General features: G+C 42.1%; 1 protein-coding gene across 1 annotated transcript; it reads right to left on the bottom strand.

Annotated features, from left to right (window-relative positions):
- Positions 1-26,208, bottom strand: LOC131915216 (glutathione S-transferase A4). The gene is made up of 7 exons (XM_059268267.1): positions 26,081-26,208; positions 17,843-17,949; positions 16,758-16,809; positions 12,102-12,234; positions 10,377-10,518; positions 5,923-6,054; positions 1-669 (listed from the first exon to the last, which is right to left on the bottom strand). Exons 2-7 carry the CDS (start codon positions 17,927-17,929, stop codon positions 547-549), a joined length of 669 nt encoding a protein of 222 aa, XP_059124250.1. The 5' UTR covers positions 17,930-17,949; positions 26,081-26,208; the 3' UTR covers positions 1-546.

The raw sequence follows: 26,208 nt of genomic DNA, 5'->3' as shown, positions 1-26,208 counted from the left end.
GGGAGGGGAGGGTCCGCCACCCAGCTCCCGAATAAATCACACACACAGAGGCTTATTCTTACTTATGAATGCCCGGCCTTAGCTTGTTTTAGTTTCTAGCCAGCTTTCCTTACATTAACCCGTTTATCTTTTGCCTCTGAGCTTTTTCCCATTCTCTAACTTCTGTAAATCTTACTCTTTCTCTGTGGCTTCCTGTGTAGCTGGGTGGCTGGCCTCTGGAGTCCTCCTCCTCCTCTGGCTGCTAGATCTAGCTCTCCTCCCAGATTTTCCCTCTATACATTCTGCCTACCAGCCCCACCTCTCCTTTCTCCTGCCTTGCTATTGGCCAGTTTTATTAGACCACCAGGTGTTTTAGACAGGCACAGTAACACAGCTTCATAGAGTTAAACAAATGCAGCATAAACAAAAGTAACACCCCTTAGAAAAATATTCTACTGCAGCTGAAGACTCCTGGGATCCATCCTTTGCTTCTGGATTGCTCCGTAGCTGGCCTATGGCGACGCTGCCATTGGATCCCTGCTGTAGCCTCCTTAACACCTGCTGCCACTAGAACTTCAGGACGTTCCTGACCACCTTAACGTAGTGGTCATCTGGAGGTGGCTTCCTCTGACTCCCAGGCTGCAGAAACTTCTTAATTGCAGGAATGTTGCTGATTCTTGTCTTAAATGCCTGAAACAAGAAACAGGGATGCCAGGCGCTCAATAACTGTCACAATCATCAAGAAATCAGAATTTCACCACGGGGGGCGGTAGGGTGCTCAGGCCTTTAGCTTTGAAGGCCAGGGTGTTGGTGCTGAACTAACTTCTTGGGGTGTTTGCTGTCTTTTCCTGGCGTGGGTTGAAATGTCTTATTAAAAAGGTATAAACATGGTCAGAGCATACTAAAAGCCCTTACATATTTGTATTCTTTGGCCTATTGAGTTTTGCTTTAGGAATTTATTAAATGGGAATACATAAGGGTGTGAGCAAAGAAACTGTAACCAAGAGCGTGCTGGAACATGTTAGCAAGGGCCAGCCGGTGGCCTCAGCTGAGTGTGCCATCCGGAGCCTTCCCATGGGAGACTTCAGGAGCTGGCTTCCCAGCAACAGCCTCTCCTCAAAGAAACATCATGCTCTCTGACAAACACTTTGGCTTCAAAGGAACACCACACCCTCTGGGCAGCACCCTCACCTCCAAGGAGCACCTTACCCTTCAAGAATCACCAGACCCTCCCAGGAGGACCATGGTCCTCCGGTGCTAGAAACATGGTACTCCCTGTGCTGATGTTCTAAATTTAGGGATTTGTTGTTTTAGTCTCTGACTGTATCTGTTAGATTTAGAAAGGGCTCTTTATCTATAATTTTAAAAAATGCTTTTATTATTTTGTATGTTTGAGAGTTTTACTGGCATGCAGGTCTGAGCCCCATATGCATGCAATTCCTGCAGAGACCAGAAGAGGGCACTGAATCCCCTTGGGACTAGAGTTAACAGATAGTTGTGGGCCACTATGAAGGTTGAGAATCGAACCTGCATCCTCTGGAAGAGCAACTAGTGCTCATGAGAATGTTCTTTATGTACAGTTAACTCTGAGAACTGGCATGAAGTAATACAGGGAAAGGAACAATGGTAGAAGGGTAGGCTTGTACTTTTCTACCAGGTATTTATGAGGTAGTCCAGCTGTGGGATCTGGGAGGGAGGCACAGGCTGGGTGCACTCTGACCTGTAGCTTCTGGTGTCCTGTCCTGGTCTCCACTCAGGCACTCTGCTCAGGCAATCACCCAGAAGCCAGCCTGGCCCCTAGCTACACAAAATGGTAATCCTCCTTAAGCCTCAGGCTGAGCCAGTAGTAATTAACTTTTCACCTTTGAAAGGATGTCTGTCTATTCTCATGCTAGTGCTTAGCAAAGCTGACTTTCCTGTTCTTTCCCTGTTCTTTCCCTGGACTCTCTTCCGCCCTCTCCTCAGCTCAGGTTCTGCCTTTTTGTCACTTGCAGAGCTACAAAAAAGCTTCTTTTCAAAATTCTATGAGAAGGCCAAGATTTTACCTAGACATTTTAAACATGCTTCAGTGGTTACCTCCAAAATGATTGTCAATAATTAACATAACTCTGGAATACAGAGCAAGTTCCAGGACAGTCAGGCCTATTACACAGAGAAACCCTGTCCGAAAAACAACAATAACCCAAACCACACCAGGGCAGCACAATAGAGCCAACCCTGTTAGTGCAGGTATGGGTGAGCCAACCCTGAAGTTGTAAGCATAGGAGAGCTGTCCCCATTTCACATCCAGCGGACCAACCCTACAGCTGCCCAGGCCCAGACCCAAGGATATGACTTGGCCCACCTCATTTATGATCTGCTGGAGCACATGAAGGGACCTGACCTGCAGACCCAAAGCTGCAGGATCTCCACAACACAGGGCAACAACAGGATATCCAGGAGGAACCCTAGCGTGGGCCCAGTATCAATCAACAAGTAGAAACCAGAGGCCTCAAACCAGACCAATGACTCTTTGCAATGACCACTTGCAAGTAAAGATGAATGGACAAAGGGGTTCGTGACGTGACTCACTATGTCACACTGCAGCTTCCATGACAAGATTTTTAAGTTTTTTCCTTTTTAAATTTTCTTTTCTTTTTTATCTTAAATTTTGTTTTATTTGAGGGGTGTGCCGGGGTGGAGGCTGGATGGGAAGAGTCAGGGAAATGAATGGGATCAAGATACATGATGCAGAAGACACATAGAATTTAAAAAAACAAAACAAACAAAAAACAACAACAACAAACTTTGTTAGAAGAATTCTAACAAAGTGGCAATTTGTAAATAACATGTGTTTTCAAAACAGGGAAAATGACTGAAGCTTGGAGAGACATCTCTGAGGTTAAGAGCACTGGCTGTTCCTCCAGAAGACCAGGCTTCAATTCCCAGCACCCACATGGCAGCTAACCACCATCTGTAACTCCAATCCTAGGGAATCCAATATGGTCTTCTGTCTTCTTTTGGGCACTGCATGTACACGGTACATAGATTTACATACAGGCAAACATACATTTTTTTAAAAGAGATATTTTTAAAAATGAAAAGGGGCAGGCGGTGGTGGCGCACGCCTTTAATTCCAGCACTCGGGAGGCAGAGCCAGGCGGATCTCTGTGAGTTCGAGGCCAGCCTGGACTACCAAGTGAGTCCCAGGAAAGGCGCAAAGCTACACAGAGAAACCCTGTCTCGAAAAACCAAAAAAAAAAAAAAAAAGAAAAAAAAAATGAAAAGGAAAGTGATCCAGGTGTGATAGCACATACCCTTAATCCAAGCACTCAGGAGGCACAGTCAAGTGGAAGTCTGTGAGTTCCAGGCCAACCAGGGCTACACAGTGAGACCCTATCTAAAAAAAATAAATAAGTGAAGGGATGGGGGACTGTCCCTGTCAACAGTTAGTCATGAATGGTAGAGGACTGATAGATGCTTGGGGAGGGGATTGTTGTCTTCAGTTATGTGGTCACTGATGAGCCCACCATGCTCCAGTGGACCGCTCCACACCCATGCTCACGGGGATGACCCTGGTTAAACTCAGTGGTCACAAAGCAAGACAAAGGGACTTGTGGAGAGGGTTGGTGAGGACAGAGGAGGGATGGGAGAGGGCAAGGATGAGAGTAATCAGAAAGTATTATACACATGAAAGGAACTGTCAAAAATAAATGTCATAAAAGCGCTTTTAAAGCAACAGAGTAATTAAAAAAGGGAAATGGCTACATATATAAAAATGCATACATAAAAATATTTCATGATTACTGTAGAAAGTTTCATAAGCAGGCCACAGAACAGTATTTAGTCTAAATCTATTTTTTGGAAAATACAAAATGATAGGTTTCATGCCAGTCACATGTGTGTGCAGGGGAATTCATGTGTCTGCATGTGTGTATAAAATTCTTATAGGACATTTAAGCCCAGAACTCTAAATATAACATATGAAAGGAAAGAGGAGTTATCTATATTGATAGATGGAGAAATATATCCAGAAAGCATTTTTTTTTTTTTTTGGAATAACAAATCAAAGGGGTTGGAGAGTTGGTTCAGTGGTTAAGAGCACTGACTGCTCTTCCAGAGGACCTGAGTTTGATTCTCAGCACCCATGTGTGGGCTCACAACCATCTGTAATTCCAGGTCTAGGTGACCCAGCTCCCTCTTGTAGCCTCTGAGGGCTTCTGCACACATGTGGCACACAGACACACATGCACAGAAAAGAGTATCTTCCGCTCCATGTTTTGTGTAAGAAAACTGTAGCCAGGATAAGAATACATTTGCAAATTTGCTCATGTCTTCATAAGTAGGAGTACCGAGAGAACACACAAGAAACTAGAAAAACAATGGGGACAGGAAGACAGGGCCATTATAGAGACGGGGTTTCTCAACTTGTGATATGGTTCTATTGCTCAATGACAATAAATAATATTATACCACAGAAGAATATTTGTTGACATACAGATATATTCATGATTATTGAAAAAAACATTAAAAACAGACCACAAAGTCAATATTTAGTATAATCCTCTTTCAGGAAAAATACAAAGTGATAGATATATAACATTTGGCTTGTAGGATTACAGGTCTTTTTTATCTTTTGGTTTAGATAGTGTAGGTGCCAGAACACACCTTTTCTTAGTAACAAGAAAGAAGAAATGTTTTTCTTTCTTTCTTTCTTTCTTTCTTTCTTTCTTTCTTTCTTTCTTTCTTTCTTTCTTTCTCTCTCTCTCTCTCTCTCTCTTCCTTCCTTCCTTCCTTCCTTTCTTTCTTCTTACAATACACATTTTTATTTATAATCTAGAGTACCTGAAACACTTCACACTTTAAATGATAACTAATCCCTCTTAAAAAAATTTAAATTGGAAATCGTTATTTTCATACAATATATTCGGATTATGGTTTCCCCTCCTTCCTTCCAGATCCTCCTCACTCCACACCTTCTCTCTTTCTCTCTCTCTCTCTCTCTCTCTCTCTCTCTCTCTCTCTCAAGAAAACAAAAGGCAAATAAAAAACAAACAAACAGCAATAAAACAAAAAAGAACAAACTAATGAACAAAGGAAAAAACGAAGAAAGAGCAGGAGAAACACATATACATGAACACACACACACACACACACACACACACACACACACACACACACGAACAAAACCCATAAACTCAAAACTGGAAACCATAATATATAGGCAAAAGACTAGTTAGGTAAAAAGAAAAAAAAAAACAAAAAACAAAAAAACCTCCAAAACTACCATTGAGTTTGTTTTGTGTTGGCCATCTACTGCTGGGCATGGGACCTGCCCTTAAATGTGGTTTGTCTACCCAGTAAGACACCTGTGGAGAAACTAAGGAAAACATTGCTTTTAACAGACAAAACCTAGTGGTTCTGAGAGAAATATGGGGAGCTAGAGCAGGGGCCAAGTAAGTGTGGCAATGGTAGGATGCTTTGCGCAAGCTGAGGCAATGTAACCGAGAGATGACCCAGCATCAGGACCATTAAAAGTGGACACCCTCATCTGATAGGAGCCAGGATGGAAAAACCAAGACAGCTGTTGCAAGTAAAAACTTTAAGAGTACTGAAAATAAATAAAAAAAAGTCCTGGATGATCATTATTTGTTTTTACAACAACCAGGGACTGAATCTGGGACCTCATACATGTGGGTCATGTACTCAACCTCTGAGCTACATGCCCCAGCAGTTTAAATGTTCATATTAGAACCTCAAATACCTATTTTCCCATCATATAAAGTTTCATTCCCTAACAGATCCTATAATGTAAGTGTGACTAAGTAGCCAGAGTGAATAAAATAATGCTTTTTGAGACAGTTTCTCTTAAGTTTTAAGTCTGGCTTGGAGGCACGTATTATTGTGGGCATTGTTCTAGCTGCATTGCCCTGGGCTTCATGTCTGTGCTGACCAGCATCCTACCTGCAGCAGAGGGAAGTCGGACAGTATGGGAGGGCTGAGTTCTTCCACCATCAAAATGGCTTCTAACAGCTGAATGTCTGCCCAGCTGAGCTGGTTGCCAACAAGAAAAGCTTCACCGTGGTCTTTTAAAATCTACAGAAAAGAAAAACATACTGAATGGAAGTAGTGATGATTTGCCTGTTTGAATGCTTGTACCGTGAGGCTCGCTGAGGAGTCTTCTTTTTGGGGGGTGATCTCCAGAGCTAGCAAGAACAGATGAAGCCAGCCCTCTTGCATGTACCATGAACTGAGGTGATCTCTTTGGGAATGAGTCAGAGATTATGAAGGCCCTTATGTGGTGAAGGACTGACACTTTCTGAAAAGCATGGAGGAAGTAAAGGAAAACTGTACCCACCAGTACAGTGACACATGGGAGCTAGAATTATTGAGAGCCCAGCTGCTGTAACACAAATCAAAATCAGTCACTGATGGAATTAGAAGGCCAAACCTGCAAAAAGTTAATTTTTCAGTACCCAGGGGAAAGCAAATATAAAAAGACACCAGAGTTAGCTTTGAGTAGCAAATACATAAAATATGGTTAACTCCACAAAGAGGGAATAATACATATAAGAACTTGGGAGGGGGCTGGAGAGATGGCTCAGAGGTTAAGAGCACTGCTTGCTCTTCCAAAGGTCCTGAGTTCAATTCCCAGCAACCACATGATGGCTCACAACCATCTATAATGAGATCTGGTGCCCTCTTCTGGCCTGCAGAGATACAGACAGACAGAACACTGTATATATAATAAATAAATAAATCTTAAAAAAAAAAAAAAAAAAAAAGAACTTGAGAAAGGGTCTGGTAAGTGACTCAGTGAGTAACACATGCACGTTCTGTAACTCCAGTTCCAGAGGATCTGACACTCTCTTCTGGCCTCCATGGACACTGGATGCACACATGATACACAGACATGCAGGCAGGCAGAATACTCATACATTATATTAAAATCTAAAAAAAAATTTAATGAAAAAAAAAGGTCTTAAGCAAGAAAGTAGCAGTATTGACATTTGTTAATGCCAAGTAGTAGTTACCAAGAAAGTCTGCTTTGGAAAATCTTCTAAGTGATAAAACAGTAGCCTAAGTAACTTCAATATAACCACAATTATCTATAAATGAAAAGAAAACACTTCTATTTATATTTTAAAAAACTGAGTGGAAATATATGAAACCAATTCTTACACTTATCTTTTGGTGATGAGGAATACTCATAGTTTCTGTTTATAGTCTATATTTCTGAATAAGATCTTTAAACAAATTAAGCACAATAAACATTGTAGTGGTTTGAATAAGAATGACCCCCATAGGCTAATAGATTTGAATACTTGGTCATCAGTGAGTGGCGCTATTTGAAAGGATTAAGAGAGGTAGCCTTGTTGGAGGAAATGTGTCACTGGGGGTGGGTTTTGAGGTCTCAAAAGCTCATTCTAAGCCCAGAGTCTCTCTCTTCCTGCTGCCTGTGGATCTAGATGTAGACCTCTTCATCTACTTCTCCAGCACCATGTCTGCTTGCATTCCACCATGCTCCCCACCATGATGGGGACTAGACCTCTGAAACTGTAAGCCAGCCCCAGTTAAATGTTTTCCCTTATAAGAGTTGCCATGGTCATGGTGTCTCTTCAGAGCAATAGAACATTGACTAAGACAAACATGATGAAATCTTGGATAGAAAATAGTATCATGATGCTACTTATAGGATAAAGCCAAAATAATACTAACAACACACTAATTGCTCCTCTTTGAGTATGTTGAGTAATTATTTTTAAGTACTAAATAAAAAGAAAGCATTTCTCTTCATTGCTTATATAACCACACTCCAGAGTAACTAAGTATGTCATAAAGGAGAGAGATTTGTGTTCTCCACTGTCTTATCTCCAAAATTCTGAGAATACAGGTGCTGTGGAACAATCTTTGTACACTGTACATATGTATTACTCTCATTGGTTAATAAAGAGCTAACTAGCCTATAGCTGGGCAGGAAGAGATTGGCTGGGAGAGCCAGACTAGGAGAAATCTAGGAAGAAGAAGGGTGGAGTCAGAAGAGTTGCCAGGAGATACAGAGGGAGAAAGACATACTGAAGGACAGGTAAAGCCGTGAGCCACGTGGCAGCACATAGATGAATAGAAATGGGTTAATTTAAGTTGTAAGACCTAGTTAGTAATAAGCCTGAGCTATTGACTGAGCATTTATAGTTAATATTAAGTATATCCATGTTGGTTATTTGGAAACTGGCGGGCAGGAAAGAAAAGTCCACCTACATACAGAAGTGCCCTATTACACTTGGCTTGGAAGAGTCTTTGTGTAGAGAATATTCTATATAATGAATGAAGAGAGGTGGAATGGTGAATCACACCTGTAATCACATACTTAGAAGGAGACAGGAGGATGAGGCCATGGCCAGCTTGGACTATAGTCATAGTTAAGTATGATGCTAGGCTAGGGTACAGTATGAGAGCCTGTCTCAGATAGATAGATGACAGATGATGGATGGATGGATGGATGGATGGATGGATGGATGGATGGATAGGTAGGTAGGTAGATAGATAGATGACAGATGATAGATGGATGGATGGATGGATGGATAGGTAGGTAGGTAGGTGAATAGATAGATAGATAGATAGATAGATAGATAGATAGATAGATAAAGAGGTCAGTATTTCACATGTACTAATAAGTCAGTGTGTGCTGCCATTGTCTATTGCATTAACGTTGTACAAAGAACAACAATCAGACAACTTGTGCTCCTTGATGATTTACAAAATGCCATCTACGCAGTAGGCTGGGGGCCAAGTAATTGGACCTGAGTCCAGTCAAGGTTAGAATTCCAACTTCCAGATCCCAAGACATTTGGGAACAGAGGAGTAGGTTGTGTTGACTAAAATCCAGCCCAGGAAACCACATAAAAATGCAATAGAAAAGAAGAGATGGGGAGACAAGGAGGGGAACCTAACAGGTAAAAAGGAAGCCTGCGTTTTCTAATTAGGATTGTAAAGCTGAGTTTGACCCAGATTTGAATAAACAGATTATTTTTAAATGCTTCGGGAAGAATTGGGGTAGAGACTCCCTGGTTTAAAATCTACAGTTTAAGGCAAACTAAACTGTGTGACATTTTAAATGAAAGGTGCTTCAGTAACACTGACACTGTCCGTGGATCAACAGAACTCATCTAGAACACTGGAGGGCTGACAGAGCTCCATACTGTAGTTTACACAATATCCTACAGAACCTTAGTTGTGGGACCTGCACTGATGGGTCTTCCTTACCATTCTACACACTGCCCTAGAGGCTTGGAACCTTCCAACATGTGTGGTGAAGACATTTTTCATTAGCATTTTCTAATGAATGCTGCACAAGTCTCCAATTTAAAAGCTTTTGTCTTTTTTTTTTTTTTTTTTTTTTTTAAATTAAGGTACAGTTAGCCTCCAGTACCAGGCAATGAATTCAAGATGGTAACACCTTGGGCTAGTGGCTTACTGAGTCTTTAAAAAAACAGAACAGAAACTGTTCAATTAGAAGTTCTACAATTTTCCTTGTAACTTGTTCTGGAATCCATATTATTAAAGTTTGACCCTAGGGGCTGGAAAGATGGTTCAGTGGTTAAGAACATGGTTTGCTCTTCCAAGGATCTGGGTTCAATTCCCACATAGTGACTTACAACCACCTGAAATCAATTCTAGGGGATCAGATGCCCTCTTCTGGCCTCCACAGGCATCAGACAGGCATTCATGTGGTGTACAGACATACTTGCAGGCAAAACACCCATTCACATAAAATAAAAAATAAATAACTTTTTAAAAAAGTTTTAACCCTGTCTTTGTTACTTTTCTACTGCTATGCTATGACTAAAGCACCTTATGAGGGAAGAGTTTATTTGGGGCTTACGGTTTCTGAGGATTAGCGTCTGTGACAACCGTGGCAGAGCATGGCAGCAGGCAGGCTGGCATGGTGCTGGAGCAGCAGGTGAGAGCTCACTTCTTGAAGCCCAAGCATGAGGCAGAGAGAGCTCACTAGCTCACCCCAGTGACATACCTCCCACAACAAGACCACACCTCCTAATTCTTCCCAGACAGTTCCATAAACCGAGGATCAGGTATTCAAACATGTGAGCCTATCGTGGTTATCCTCATTCAAACCACCACAGACCCTGCAGCAGGAAAGCTCTGATATACCCCGTCTTTTTATATTTTTGTTTATTTTGTGTGACTATGTATGGGGTGGGGGTGCATTTGCCATGGCATGCATGACGAGGCCAGAGGACAGCTTTCAGGAGTTGGTTCTCTCCTTCCACCCTGAGTCCCCAAGATTGAACTCAAGTTCTCAGTCCTGACAGCAGCAGGTGCTTTCACCCACTGGTACCCATATCTTTTTGAACACTCATTCTTAAATATTCTGCATATTAGGAAATATACAAGCTTACCTTTTCAAAGACCGGGAAGTAACGGGTTTTAGCTCTCTTCATGATTAAAGCATAGTTCTCCTCTTTTTCCTCAGGGGGTTTGAATGGAACCCAGGCGATCATTATCATCAGGTCCAGGGTGCCATCAGTATACATGTCAATCCTGAAAACACACCATAGACTCCCATTGGAATGGAGCCTTCAGGGGTTAGGGATTTAGCTCAGTGGTAGAGCGCTTGCCTAGCAAGTGCAAGGCCCTGGGTTCAATCCACAGCTCAAGAAAAAAAAAAAGTAAAAGAGGAATGGGGTCTTCAATTGCAGGCTAAGCAACCCTGGGTAGGATGCATAGTGTTAGCAAATGGTGTCTGATTCTCCCCAAAATCTTCCATTCTCAGGAATGATTTCTAGAACCAGATCTAGCCAGGTGATATAGTAGAGGCTCTGAAAATGTTTATTGAATGAAAGGATGTATGAAAGGTAACAGATGCCTCTATGTTGAGACTTGTCATAGAGTGGGATTATGATGGTTTAGAGATTATAAAAAACTTAGAGATTTAAAAACACCTAATAAAAAGTATACAATCAAAACAGTGAAAATGCACAGTATTTATAGGCCATAGAATTGCTTCTCCAGCCATCTGTTTCAATGGGGAAAGTGTGGGAATGTAGGGATATGCAACTGCTTCTGAGCTTTGCTCGTTCCCATGTGATGCTCTTTCTCAGTTTTCTAAGTAATGGAACTTGGGGTTTTCTACCTCCACATCTTCTGTATGTACTGACCACTCTACCGCATCCATGTTTGCCATGGTGAGATTTTAGGGAGCCCAAATCTAGATTAAATTTTATAATTGTAAGTTTTTTCTTCAACCTTAAGTCTACTTATCTATCATGAAACCAAACTATTTATAATGTAACTATAATAATACAACTATCCTTGGCCATTCCAGCACAGTATCTAACAGAACAGATATCTATGGTTTACAGATGCAAAAAACAAACAAAACAACAACAACAAAAAAAAAACCCTACAGCTTTTCATCCTCCAGGACTTAGGATGAGTCCTGTCAGGTCCTTCCAGGGGGGCTTTTTCCAAGGCTGACCTTGTGATTGGCTAATGAATAAGGTGGAAGTATGAGGGACTAGTTCTGGGTTGAACTTGTGATACTTATGTTCTTCCACTCAGAATTCTGTCTACATGTCACGAGAAGATTAGAATGACAGTACAGAGTCACATGGCCTATTCCTCCCGAACCTACAATTTACAATACCCAAATCCAGAGCTGCCTAGCTATGGGTGAGTCCAGCTGGGGTAAGTCCAGCCTAGGCCAGAGAAAGGCCACCCAGAAACCCAGAGACAAGTGCTTGCTAATTGAAATCTCTTTCAAGTTGATAGCAAAATAGATCATCGATACAATGTTCAAGGCTTATTCGCTGAATCAGTCACTTGCACATAAAATACTTCATGTAAAATACTTTACTAGGTCATTTCCTGAGAACTCAGTTTGCTAGGCATGAATATGAGAATACGATAAGCTGACTAGTATGAGTTGTATACAGAAGAGAGTGTAGAAATATATGTACAGAATTCTGCACAAGCCATGTTACCTCTGGCAACAGCACCTCCCCTTCGTTCCCTTACTTCCCCCTTCAGTTCTGGTTGAAGGACGCAATCAAATCAGGTTTCGCTTGGTATAGGACCCCAGAAGTTTGGTTTAAAATCTAGAACAGGAATGAACACTGAGATACCTGGCTCTCTCCTTCAGGTCCTTCCCATACAAGTTGTACTTGGCAGCAAGGTAGCTGAGGATAGCTCTAGACTGTGTCAGCAGCATTCCATCCATTTCAACCAAAGGGACCTGGTCAAAAAGCAGGCGCCCATCTGCGATGTGAAAGAGAGGGTAAGATTCTCATCTTCAACAGTTTCAGTGGTGGCAGTCCATCTGCAGGATGGCCCAACTAACTCCACGGAATGGAGTCATTTTTAGTTAAAATGCCGAAGGACAGGCCCCAGTAGGTAAGAAACGTCAATCATTTGTTTCGTGTCAAATCTGAGCTTTGTCTGATTACTTCATGCTTTTTCTGTGTATTGAACAACAGCAATGTAAAAAGATTTTTCTTTATTTACTCTAATATATATATATATATATATAAACTTGTTTTATATAAATATAGAGAAAATTATGTGTACATATATACATATAATTTCTGGTTCTCAAAGCTTAAGCTGTGTAAAAGTCTTTGGGCACGAAAGGCTGCTAAGAACGCCTTATCCCCAGATATTCTGAGCTGGGGTTGAGGTCTGGAAGAATCATTCTTTTAAAAGCATATCACGTGCTGCTATAGGCATACATGGCAGCAGGAAGGATCCAGCCACAAAAGCACATCACACACAGTCATCCGTTCTAGCCGTGCACATTTGAACGGGCTACTTACCCGAGCTTCAGCGTCCTACCTCTAACAAGAATATCTATTTAGGAGGACTTTGAAAGGAGAGAATACCTACAAAACAATGCTGATAACCCAAGTGAATCAAAACCAAGTGTTCACATGGAGGCAGTTTAATATTGCTTAACAGCAGGGAAACCTTCCGAGACTTGTGTGTTAGGTAATTTTGTCCTTGTGTGGACACTGTAGCATGTATGTACTCAGACTAAGATGCCTACGGAGTCACTAGGCAAAATAATCTTCTGAGAATACCATTCATGTATGTAGTTCATTGTTGACCAAAGGTCTTTGTGTAATTTGTGATTATAATGTGTGTGAAGATAAACATGGTGCTCTTCTCACGAAGAAGAAGGGAATAGGTCTTCAATTCCCATTAACATCTGCACATTGTCGTCATGATTAAGAAACTTTGCCCAAACTAGGAGCCATACTTCACTAGTGCATTGTAATGGCCACAGGGCCTCTCTGATTTCTTCTTTCTTTCTTTCTTTCTTTCTTTCTTTCTTTCTTTCTTTCTTTCTTTCTTTCTATCTCTTTCTTTCTCTCTTTCTCTCTCTCTTTCTCTCTCTCTTTCTCTCTCTCTCTCTCTCTCTCTCTCTCTCTCTCTCTTCCTTCCTTCCTTCTTTTCTTCCTTCCTTTTTTTCCTGAGACAGGGTTTCTATGTGTAGCCCTGGGTATCCTGGAACACATACTCTAGACCAGGCTGGCCTCGAACTCACAGATCTGCCTGCCTCTGCCTCCCGAGAGTGCTGAAATTAAAAGTATGTGCCACCACCACCCAGCAGGACCTCTCTGATTTCTAATGCTGCTCACTTGAGTCAATGGCACTGGAAGATGGTGAACACCATGGTAAGAAGCAAGATAGCTCTCCAAAGCCAGTGTCTCTCTCTTCCCAGATGTGGTAGGCAAGTCTCTGGCTTCTCTCAGTTTGCTTTCTGATGTGTAACAGTCTGTCTGTCCACTTACATAGTTTCAGTAAGTAGATGACCTTTCAATCATTCTTTGCAAATACCAGAATTATGATGAATGGGGAGGCTCACTGGCTGTATTACATCACCAGGAGATTCCCACATTCATTCAGCACTGAATGTTAGTGCTGGGCACTGTGCTTATGAGTGACCAGTTAGAAACAACGACTGCTCCAAGAAGCTGAGCATCTTTCTCAGAGTTTTTTTTTCAAAACCCAGATCAAGAAAGCAGGGAAATACCTTTAACACTATTTAATGTAATTATTTTCTATTACAGATGGCATCTCAGAGGCCAAGGGAAGTGAGTGTAATCTACCAAACTGACTTGGTCTCAGAACAGCTAAGCTAACGACAGGGAACTTTCTGACTTTGTCCAGGCTTCTTTGCTGTCCAACACTGTCTCCTGCTCCAAACAGTGGAGGCGTCCTAGCCTGAGAAAAACTGTGACTTAGCATGTGCTATGAGATTGGGTTGGATCCTGAAAATGTAACTTGTAATTGTGCAGAGTTTGGTTGTGAGGAGAGCGAGCAGTGTGAAGGAATGGTGTAAGAGCTGGGCAGAGGGTAAGAGTGATTGTGTGCGTGTGCCTAGGTGTGCGTGCTGAGTGAGGCATGTAGCTGTATGGGCAGAGAGAAAGAAGAAGTGTGAGAGTAAGATGAGAGAGTGAATGAATGAGAGAATGAGTGAATAGAGAGTGAAGAAATGATGTAATAATATGTGAAGGAATGTGTAGATGTAAGGGTGCAAAAGAGGTATGTGGCTATGTGGAGAATGTATGGAGGATGTAACAGTGTGAAATGTAACTTGGCTGTATGGAGAATGTAACAATATGGGATATAACATGTGGAGACAGAGATTTTCAGACAAAGAGATCTTTCTAGATGAAGTAAAAGAGGTAAGTTATGATCAGAAAGTGTGTGTTTCCTTATTTTACCCCTCAGATAGATATAAACTTATTTCTAAGTACTCTCAGATAGGCTTGTGGTGCACACCTTTAATCCCAGCACTCAGGAGGCAGAGGCAGGCGGATCTCTGTGAGTTCGAGAACAGCCTGTCTACAGAGTGAGATCCAGGAAAGGCACAAAGCTACACAGAGAAACTCTGTCTCGAAAAACCAAAAAAATAAAAATAAAAATAAAAAAATAAAAACAAAAACAAACAAACAAACTCTCAGACAGAAAAACTCTAGCCCTCAGATAGAAAAGAATTTTTCCTAAGTCCTCACCACCTTCATGGATTTTTTTGCATACCTTAGTGGTAGCTGGAGGCTGCCCCCCCCAAGCTACCGATACAAATTAAAAATACCTTTTTAAAAGAGAGAGGGGGAACCAAGATACACTGAATTGATGTGTAAATGTTGTTCTCAGCAACTGTGGATTGTTATAAAATTATATATAATTACCAGGTTTAGGAGTCTCCCTGGAAGTCATTGGTGTGGGAGGTCCCAGAGGCCCCCAAATAAGGCAGCTATTGCATTGGTCTTGGATTCCCACCAGAGCTAAGTGATTAGACCCTCCTTTTGAAAACCCCACTCACTGTGGTTTCAGGACATAGAGAAATCAAGTTTGAACTGAACTGCAAGTCTCATCCCTGCTTTTATCCTACTGTAACAATGCTATGGAGGCTACTGGGGAGCAAACTCATCGATGATCTCACCCAGATGTAGACCCTGCATGCTACAATACTGATCTGCCCTGCAAAATGTGCTAACTGGCGCAATAGTGGTATGACTATTATGGGGCTAATCAACTACTTTCTGATTGAATTTCAGATTTCCACACCCCTGCCACACACACACCTCCATAAGAAAGGGTTCACACTGTAACTCGGTCCAAGGTCTATGGCTGAGGAGGTCATAAACTCAAGACAGTTATCTACTACTTTGTCTTGCTAAACGGACACATTGTCCAACTACCTTCTAAATATTTATATTTATGCTCACATATTAGTGCTGAGGTCAACCTTGGCCAAAAAATGTTTCATCTTGTTGTGGGTGGCAATTAATGCAGAGGTTCATTAGTGGTCAAAGAGCTGAGAAAGTAACTGGCACCTACCCAGGACGTTTATATCACTCTCTCCGAGGCTTAGGCAGCATCTTGAAAGAGGGGTCAGAATGAGTGTAAGAGTGGGAGGGTGGGTGGGATGCTCTAAAACAGTGTCTCTGGGTCACTGCATCCATGAAATCATGGCAGCTGTGGTTACCGTGACTAGTTCAAGATTGGCTCCATCAACATTCCATCACGGATACAGGAGGGCCTTTCGGGCCCCATTCTTCTTGAGGAGCCATTGACAGTTAGTGGACACTGGAGGAGGGGGAATCATATTCTTCAGTGGTATAGTCACTTGTCAATTGCTCATGCTCTGGTAAATAACCTCCGAACCATGCTCATGCAAACAATTCTAATTAAATTCGGTGTGTCCAAAAGAAAAGCCATAAAAGTAGGAAGGGGACTTATTGAAAGAAGAAAGCATTCAGTGGGTGGAAGGGAGGGATAAGAGAGGGTAATGGGATATTATCAAAATAATTCATATACATGAATGGAATTGTCAGAGAACAAATTTTAAAAGTAAAAAATGGATATGGTTCAGTCTCAAGTCTATCCTATGTGCCATAATTTGATAAATCTATGAAAAAATGGTTATAAACTACAAAACGTAGAGGCTATCCTTCTTACCTGCCCCCAGCCACCAAGACAAGACTTGTTAAAAGGGAGTCAGGAGCTGAGCCACTCAGAACTAAGGAACCTATACTATTATATTAATTGAGGCCAGTGCTGTCGGATGCTTGGTCTGTATGAGGGCTACAGAGATCAGATAGTTGATACATATCTTTGCATCATTAATGGGGATTAATAAGTTGATGTGTGTAGAAATGCTGGTGCCAGCCTCTTCTAGAAGCTGCCGTTCCTGAGACCTGCATTCTATATGACAATTATAAACACGTTTTTATTTTTTCCAATAAGACAGCATTGAATAAGTCAAGGCTCACCCTTTTGCAACTTCTCATACTGTTCTCTTGTCTCAAGAAATTCTTCTTCAAACTAGATTAAGGAAAGAGAGACATTGTTATAACTTTAAGATAGGAAGCAAGGAGAGAGAAATTCTGACATCCTTTGGAAATGCCTTACAGCCTTCAGAATAAAAGCTAAAAGGGAACCATGAAGCTGTCAACTCCCACCTAAAAGCATGGCAGGGTGTGTATTTAGAGATCAGCTGTCAGGGGTGTCCAGCCTTTTGACATTGTGACATGATGTTGTCATTTACTAAGGTGGTGGCTGCATTCACAGCTATCCTGGGATGCATGTGGCTGGGGGCTACTGGCTGGATGAGCCTGAAGGGGCCTGGAAGAAGACCTTTGGGGGGGTTTACCTACATCAAGAATCCCCAAGCCCCTGTTTTCCCATTTTCTTTGCCTAGACCAGCTCTTCCCTTCCTCTAAATGCTTGTCTTTGCCCCAAACTTCTCCAGTGATTTTTCCCTCCCCGCTCTTCTTCCTCTTTGAGACCCAAAGATCCTACTCAAGTGAGGCTGTAGTCATTTACTGATGGGTTTCCTAAAGCTCTGGGAGGGTGGTTTTGTCCTTCACATCTTGAGATGGTATAGGACGGATGCACAGAGTAAGGGAATGGTGGAAAACAAAGACCGCACTGAGCCCTTGTTCCAGAAGAGACGGCAAGCAGACTGACAGAGACAGTTCCAGGACATCTCTATAAAGTCGGTGGGAGGGGTTTGGAGTTAAGGGAAGAGCCAGTCAGCAGATCTCACATCTGGGCTGGGGCTCCAGCTGGCAGCCATGAACATTCCATTAGTGGGGTGCTGAGGCAGGGGTTAAAAGGCCTCAGAAAAACCAACTAGTCCCAGTGGAAGGAATGAGCTAGATGTACAGTTCTTCCACCAAGATCTTTTCATCTCTAGGAGCTTCAGACTCTCCCAGGCCTTCACCTAACCCTCTTCCTCTGCACAGCATGACTGTAATCCTCCCCACCCCCACCCCGCTTTCTCTTATCTAAGAAAACAGAAAGAAAGGGAAGAAGGAGATGGGGACTTAAGTACCATCCCCCACCAGGAACCAACCTCCACTCCTGCCGCAGCCAGCAGCCAGCGGATGGACTCCATCCTGCCTCGCCCGCAAAAGTAGTAGAGCTTGGGTTTGGCTTCCATGACTCCTGGTTCAGAGCTCCCTAAAGGGCAGCAGTAAAAAAAAAAAAAAAAAAAAAAAAAAGTTTGAAAAACAAACTAGTACCCATTCCATGCTTCGCCTCTGTGTCTAGCTACGACAGGGTAAGCAAAGTTCTCGTGCAGGGATGCACACACATGAGGTAAAGCTTTGGAGAAAAAGCACAAAAGCAGGCTAAGGGCTTGCTCTTACGAACATGTGGCTATGACCGGGGAGGAGCATTTGAGCGTTCTAGGCTGTCAACAGTGTCCCACTTCTTGAGCAGAAATAGCATTTTCTTTTTTGATAGAAGAAATCATTTTTATTGAAAATATACTTTTTTCATGCAATATATTTCTCTTATAGTTTCCCCTCCCCCATCACCTCCCAGATCCTCCCCATTCACACACCCACCCAAATCCACACCCATTCTTTCATTCAGAAATAGCAGTCTTTAAAATTAGCCCTTTATTTTGTGCATAAATGGTATGCTGTATAAATGCTGTCACTCACAACTTGAGTCGTAAAAACAAACTACACCCATCAAGGGTGTATTATTTGAGACTGTCTCTGATATTTGGAGAAAGGAACCAGGAATTGATATAATGGTTTCATGAGTATCTCTGGGAAAAAAAAAAAAAATCTTTCCTAACATCAGCAAAGAGGCAGGCCTGCTTGAACTGGAATATTTAATGGGAACTTGGGAATCTTCCATTGCTGCCACAAGACTTTTTTTTTTTTCCAGGTAAGAACATGTCTGCAAAATAGCATGAAATATGCTAATCATAATGACAAGTTAGAAAATACCAAGTTGGGGCTGGAGAGATGGCTCAGTGGTTAGGAACCATCTGACTGCTCTTCCAGAGGACCTGGGTTCAAGTCCCAGCACCCACATGGCAGCTCACAACTGTCTACAATTCCGGTTCCAGGGGATCTGACATCCTCACACCAATGCACACAAAATAAAATTAAATAAATCATGTACAAAAGAAAGAAAGAAAGAAAGAAAAGCACTCAGGAGGCAGAGCCAGGCAGATCTTTGTGAGTTCGAGGCCAGCCTAGTCTACAAAGCGAGATCCAGGACAGGCTCCAAAACTACACAGAGAAACCCTGTCTCGAAAAACAAAAACAAGCCGGGCGGTGGTGGCGCATGCCTTTAATCCCAGCACTCGGGAGGCAGAGGCAGGCGGATCTCTGTGAGTTCGAGGCCAGCCTGGGCTACCAAGTGAGTTCCAGGAAAGGCGCAAAGCTACACAGAGAAACCCTGTCTCGAAAAACCAAAAAAAAAAAAAAAAAACAAACAAACAAAAAGAAAAAAAGAAAAGAAAATACCAAGTTAAGAGCTAGCTAACTTTATTACCCACATTCTCCAATAGACAGGTCACCTGGACAAAAAAATTAAACAGAGAAACATCTGAATTAAATGACATCATACATCAAATGTACCTAACAGAAACCTACAGAACATTCCACCCAAACACTAAAAAATGTATACTCTACTCAGCAGTCCACTGAGTCTTCTCTAAAATAGGCCATATACTGTGACACAAAAGAAATCTTAACAAAGTCAGAGATAGTGAAATAACTTCATATATTCTACCTGACCACAATGTAATAAAGCCTAAAATCAATAAATTATTAGTAGTTATACAAACTGATGGAGATTAAAAGCCACGTTACTGAATGATGGCTGGGTCAAAGAAATAATAAGGAAATTTATGAAAAGTCCTAAAATCAAAAGAAAATTAAAACAAACACAACAAAAATATCTGGAACACATTAAAACCAGCCCTAAGAGGGAAACTTATGCTCTGGAAATTAGGAAGAGGATTGGAGAGATGGCTCAGCAGTTATGAGCCCTTGTTGCTCTTGCTGAGGATCCAGGTTCAGTTCTCAGGACCCACCTGGAAGCTCACTATTGCCTATAACTCCAGTTCCAACTCCAATTCCAAGACAACCAGATGCCCTCTGCTGGCCTCCTTGAGCACTGTATGTATTTGGTGCACTTACATGCAGGCAAAATACTCACAGACGTAAAATAAAAAATAAAATATATACATATATATATTGTTTTTACTTAGAAAGAACACAAATAAATGCTTTAATGATACAACTCAAGAATTTGGAAAATCAAGAACAAACTAAACCCAAATCTAGTAGCTGGGAAGATATAAAATAAACCAGAGCAAAATGAATGAAATGGAAACAAAGAACACAAAGACTGGATGAATCTCAGAGTTGGTTCTTGAAGATGCTAGACAAGCACAACACACTGTTGATCCAATTAACCAAGAGAGAACCCGGATGGACAGAATCAGCGATGAATATGGAAACATTACAACAGACACCAAAGAAAGTCAAACTAGCATAAGGGAATACTTTAGAAATCTATGCTCAATTATAAATCTGAAGGAAACAGATGAATTTCTAGGTGCACCCAAACCACCAAATGTAAAAGGAGGTCAACAACCTAAAGAGACCATAAATAAGATGACTGAAGCAGAATGAAATGCCTTCCAACTAAAGAATAACTGGGCCCACATGGACTCACTGCAGAACACTACCAGATTTTCAGAGACCTACAGCCAGGATTTCTTGTATTAGTCAAAAAAGAAAGAAAGAAAGAAAGAGAGAGAGAGAGAGAGAGAGAGAGAGAGAGAGAGAGAGAGAGAAAGAAAGAAAAGAAAGAAAGAAAGAATAGAAATACAAGGAGCACTCCCAAACTCCCTCAAACCCAGAGCAGTCCACGAAGGATCAAAGGATTTAAAAGGTGGGAGAAACAAGGACACTCACACTTTGATGTCACTCATCTGGGTTCTGCTTGAGTCGGCTGCCAATTTACTCAATTAGTTTAAAACATGACAATTCATTATAGAACCAATTTGATTCTAATGCAGTGCATCAACAAGTTCATCACACAAGTTGTGACATTGAGCCCTTGGCTTAATTGTGCAAAGTAAATTTGTAAAATACAAAATTCTGAATTGTTGTTTTTAAATATGCAAAGTGCTGCTTTTTCCCCCAGTAATCACTTCTTCATGAACAACAACAACAACAACAAAATAAAGTGGCTGGCTAGGTGGTGGTGGTGGCACAGGCCTTTAATCCCAGCACTTGGGAGGCAGAGTCAGGCAGATCTCTGTGAGTTCAAGGCCAGCCTGGTCTACAGAGCAAGATCCAGCAGGACAGGCACCAAAACTACACAGAGAAACCCTGTCCCGAAAAACCATAAATAAATAAATGAATAAAAAGTGGCACCTGGGCACAGCGGCACACATCCCAGGCTGAGGTATGGGAATCATGATGCACGTTTCTAAGTGTCTGGTCACTTAGCAAAATTGTTTAGCATCTACTCTGTGTACAGAGAGCTTTACTGAAGGGTCCAAGAATATAGGACTATAAAGTTGTAAGCCTAGAAAAATGAGAGCTGACGGTCATCAGCTCCGTCAGTGACTAAAGGTTAGCTTTTGACAATGGCTCTCTGCTTTACAGCCAGGGGTTAACTTCTAACTCTAACCTCTCTGCCCCTTACATCCCATTGCGGTGGACCAAGGTTAACTTTTCACAAGTTGTTTCTGCGTAACTCCCAGCTTTACATTCCTGTAACCTTTAAGTACAGCCCCTGAGTGACTTTCTGCCTTGCATTGTTCTATACCCTTGGCAGCTAGGGAGAGAACACAGCTGTGTCAGGAAAGCTGCGGGCTTCGGCAAACACCCTTTAGCTAAGACCCTGCTCAGTGGAAACTGTAAATTCTAAGACAAAACATGACTCTAAGCTTAACCTCAAGATTATAAAAATCCTTTTGTCCCATACCTGATGCTTAGCCTTTACTATAAAAAGGGGCTCAGCCCCCACCCCTTGCCACGGTATCAGAAGCCTGAACTCTGACTGTGGTCCCAGTTAACTGGTAAACTTCTTTTTGCCTGGCAGTGTCTGGAATAACATTGGCTTCTGGTTCATGACTTTGGTGGTCTGTTCCCCATTATCTGTGTGTCCCTGGGCCCCAACATTATCAGGCACGTTGTTCCCAAATATATTTTTGCTAAAATACATTATGGTCAATGAGATCAACCTCGCACACAGAGATCAAAGTTTTTGCCAATAAATAAATAAATAAATAAATAAATAAATAAATAAATAAATAAAAAGTTATCACACTTTTTTGGGTTAAGTATATTGAAAGAAATAGTATCCTTAAAACAAAAACAAACAAAATACTACATTGGTGGCCTGTGTGTTGGGGGGGGTGGGCAGTGTTAGAATATTTGCTTCACAAGCAAGAAGTCCTGGGTTACACACACACACACACACACACACACACACACACACACACACACAAAGTGAGGTGTACATATATAATCCAGCATTATAGAAACTGAATAGAGCCTTACAAAACGTCTTAGTTTACTTTCTGCTGTTAGTTGCTTTCTGTTGCTGTGATTAAAAACTCTGACTGAAAACAGCTTATTTGCTTTACATATTCTGGCCACAGTCTGTTGAGGGAAGAAGCCAAGTCAGGAACTGAAGCAGAGACCACGAAGGAATGCTTTGTACCTACTGGCCTGCTCCTCAAGGCTGGCTCAGCCTGCTGTTTTAGAGCAGAATTCTGAAAGGCAGGGCTGGACTTGAGAACCAACAAACCAAAAACCTCTGGTTCCTACTTTTCTTTCTTTTCTTTTTTTTTTTTTTTTTTTTTGTTTGTTTTTTTGAGATAGGGTTTCTCTGTGTAGCTTTGTGCCTTTCCTGGATCTTGCTCTGTAGGCCGATAGGGTTTCTCTGTGTAGCTTTGTGCCTTTCCTGGATCTTGCTCTGTAGACCAGGGTGGTCTCGAACTCACAAAGATCCACCTGGCTCTGCCTCCGGAGTGCTGGGATTAAAGGCGTGTGCCACCACCGCCCGGCTCTGGTTCCTACTTTTCAAGAGTTATCCGAGTATGTGCTGAGTTAAACTGAGCTAGTTCACCACATGGGCTTTTGGTATGATTACCTTGAGAGTTGAGTCCCACACACAAGGATTCAGAACATGAGCCTGTGTACAGCTCGTCAACCCAGAGCTCAGCTGGGTTGAGCAGAAAGTAGCCATGTATGACAGCTTTTGGCTAGTTGGGTCACTGCTTAGGAAAAAAGAAGTCCAAAATCTTCTAAAACGGAAGCATACTTCTCCTACTACAATTGCATAAGGTACCAGTTCAAATTTTGGCTCTGTATCCCAGGCCTGTAAATTACTCTGGAGGTTGAGGCAGGAGGATGGGAAGTTCTAGGGCTGCCTGGGGTACAAAGAGAGTTCATAGCCAGCTTGGGCAATTTAGTGAGATTCTGTGTCAAAATACAAAGTGTACCTCTCTTTTTAACTAGTTTCTTAAGTTCTATGAGCCTCATTGTCCCTCATTTGTACAAGGTCAATAGTGTTTTTCACATCCAGTCATTGGTAACTCATTTGGTTAGTTACAAGGTTGAATGGAGATAGCATGTGCAAATCCGATAAACATAACAACCTAAAAAAATGACCCTTCTCCCTCAAAGATGACAGCAACATTTGCATGTGAGACAAGAAGAACCTTATTTCTGTAAGAAGCGGGCAGCATTCTCCAGAGTGCGCTTCTGGACCACTAGCAGCAGTTTCTACGTGCCTGTTAGGAAGGTCGAGGTTGGAGCTGGAGAGATAGCTCAACTGTTGATGGCATTAGCTTTCAGAAGACTGGGGTTCAATTTCCAGCACCCACACGGCAGCTCACAACAGTCTGTAACTCCAGTTCCGGGGGATCTGACACCCTACTGTACACACGTGGTGCACAGACATGCATGCAGACAAAACACCCACACACATTAAAAAAAATTTTTTTAAGGAAAAGAAATGAGGAGGCTTGGCCCAGATGAAGTTTGGGAAACTGAGTCTAGAATGAAATTCAGGGCTGGTGAGATGGATCAAAGGTTAAGAGCACTGTCTGTTCTTCCAGAGGTCCTGAGTTCAATTCCCAGCAACCACAGGGTGGCTCACAACCATCTGTAATGAGATCTGGTGCCCTCTTCTAGCCTGCAGGCACACATGCAGACAGAGCACTGTATACATAATAAATAAATAAATCTTAAAAAAAAGAAAGAAAGAAAGAAGGAAAGAAAGAAAGAGAAGAAAATTCAACCGGCTTGCCCTGGGGACAGCATATAACCCTTGTCTTCTTTTCCCATGAACTAACCACTGGGCTAACATGGGACATGGGTCTTTGTGTTTGATGTCGCCAGCTAGCATAGGCTCCTGATTGAAACAAGCCCCTCCAAAAAGCTCTCAGTTATGTGAACTTTTATTGCAGCCATTCCTGTGAGACAGAGGGCCTGACTGAGACGCTTGTTTTATCTTCTCCCTATCTTTCATACTCAGAAACTAAACTTCTTATCAATTAAGTAGATTGGTTTATGCTCACAAAATCCCAAGGGCTTATACGTTTGCTTAGGTGAAAAATGTAAAGCCAAGAAAGAGACTCTTGTCTACCTAGGTCCTCGTCATAGCTACTCAAGAATAAACTAAGTGTGCTGCCTTGTGGTATTTAAAGGCTAGGACACAAGTCTGAAAAAAACGACAAATGAATCAGAGCTTGTCTCAAGAGCCGCCCACTCCTCGGCTTAGCACAGCTCCCTGCAGGAGTAGCACAGGGAGGAAAACTCCAGTGTGTGATCGTTGGGGTTAAATCTTCCCAACACATGGAGTAGACACATTGTTAATATTCCGATCCCGCCCCTTGGCGCCACTCTGTGTCTGGAAGTAAAAGTCTCTTTTTAAGGAAAAACTCCGCCCCCTTCCTTCTGCCTTCTCTTCTCACGAGGTGTGCACCCCCTCCCCATTTTCTCCCCCTCTCCCTTCCCCTCTCCCTCTTTCTGTCTCTCCTCCTCTTTATCTCTCTATTATAATGAGCTCTCCACGTGGATGCAACGTCTGGGGTGTGTATCACTGGCGCGGCCCTGCACCGCATGCATCTGCCCAGCATGTTTCCCTGCACGTGAGGGATACCCTCGCGCCCCACAGCCCCCCCTCCACCGCCCGCGTAATAGATCATAACACACATAGATGCAGAAAGATTTTGTTTACTATTGAAGCACTATATCACACCATGGCTGGTGCCTATCTCCTTTTTAAATAGGTAAAAAATATCTGAGATTTTCCTAGGGAGGAAAAAAAATATATAGTCGTTCACATACTAATAAGGATTTTCAAATTCTGCTTTGCATCTTACGTCAACCAATCTGTTAAAACCCCACTTAAATCTTATGTAATTACTTTTGAAGCTACAGTAAATATATAACGAATTGAGGGTGTTTTAGCGTGCCTAGTCATATATAAGCTGTGTACAAACAGGTTCACGAAACTAGGAGTCACACAGACTCCCCGTAAATAGACAGATAGGGAGAGGAGTTTGGGTAAGTAATAAAGATGAACTTCCAAGATGGTTGGCTTCTTCTACACCCTCCAGGCTTGAGACAAAAGCCAAGTCCCTTAAAACAAGGACCTTGGAGGCTTCTTTCTCCTACCAGCCGGCCCACTGCTGATAAACTAGTTCAGCAAGTTCCAAGATGAATCAGGACATGTTTACGCAACAGTTGCAGGCCAGAAAAACAGCCTTCTTTCAAACTAACCAACCCTAAATTAAGTGGAGAAAAACTCCTCAGAGACTTAAACCTCAGCCCTGGAGAAGAGACTGAAGTTTTCGGCCTCGGCTCTGTAGAGGGTCTTTTTTCTCTGTGTGTCCGCTGCATGTGTGTGCTCTGCAGAGGGTCTTTTTTGTCTGTGTGTCCGCTGCATGTGTGCACTTCCTTATCCCCAGTAAACGCCTTTCTTCAGCCGCTGATTCTGTCTACTCCTGTTTGTGGTGTTTGCAATCTCTTTCTTCACTGACACCTTTTGAGGTCAAGATGTTTCCTGCCTTTTAATAATTTAATTGGCAGAGAAAATGAACCCTATCAAGACCCCTAGATTGTAACAATCACTTATCTTCTCTGCAGAAAAAAATGTGCCTTTTATCTGGCCTAAACAAACTTTGATAATAACGAACATCAAATAAATCATAAAATTAAAACAACTGCTGATGATAAGCTGTAGATTTAGTATAACTAGTCAGTGCAAAAGGAGTGTACACACACACACACACACACACACACACACTAACCTTATTCTTCTACGATCCGATCTCCAGGCACTCGAGACAGAAGCCATTAAATAAAAGTTCATAGCCCTTCAGATTTGATTGAAATCTCCACCCACCAGCCAGTGAGCATTTAGGAAATGCTCATGCCT

This window comes from Peromyscus eremicus, chromosome 7 (genome assembly GCF_949786415.1).
Source record: "Peromyscus eremicus chromosome 7, PerEre_H2_v1, whole genome shotgun sequence".
Taxonomy (NCBI): domain Eukaryota; kingdom Metazoa; phylum Chordata; class Mammalia; order Rodentia; family Cricetidae; genus Peromyscus; species Peromyscus eremicus.
The sequence above is the reverse complement of the archived record's forward strand: the minus strand, read 5'-3'. Positions and strand labels throughout refer to the sequence as shown.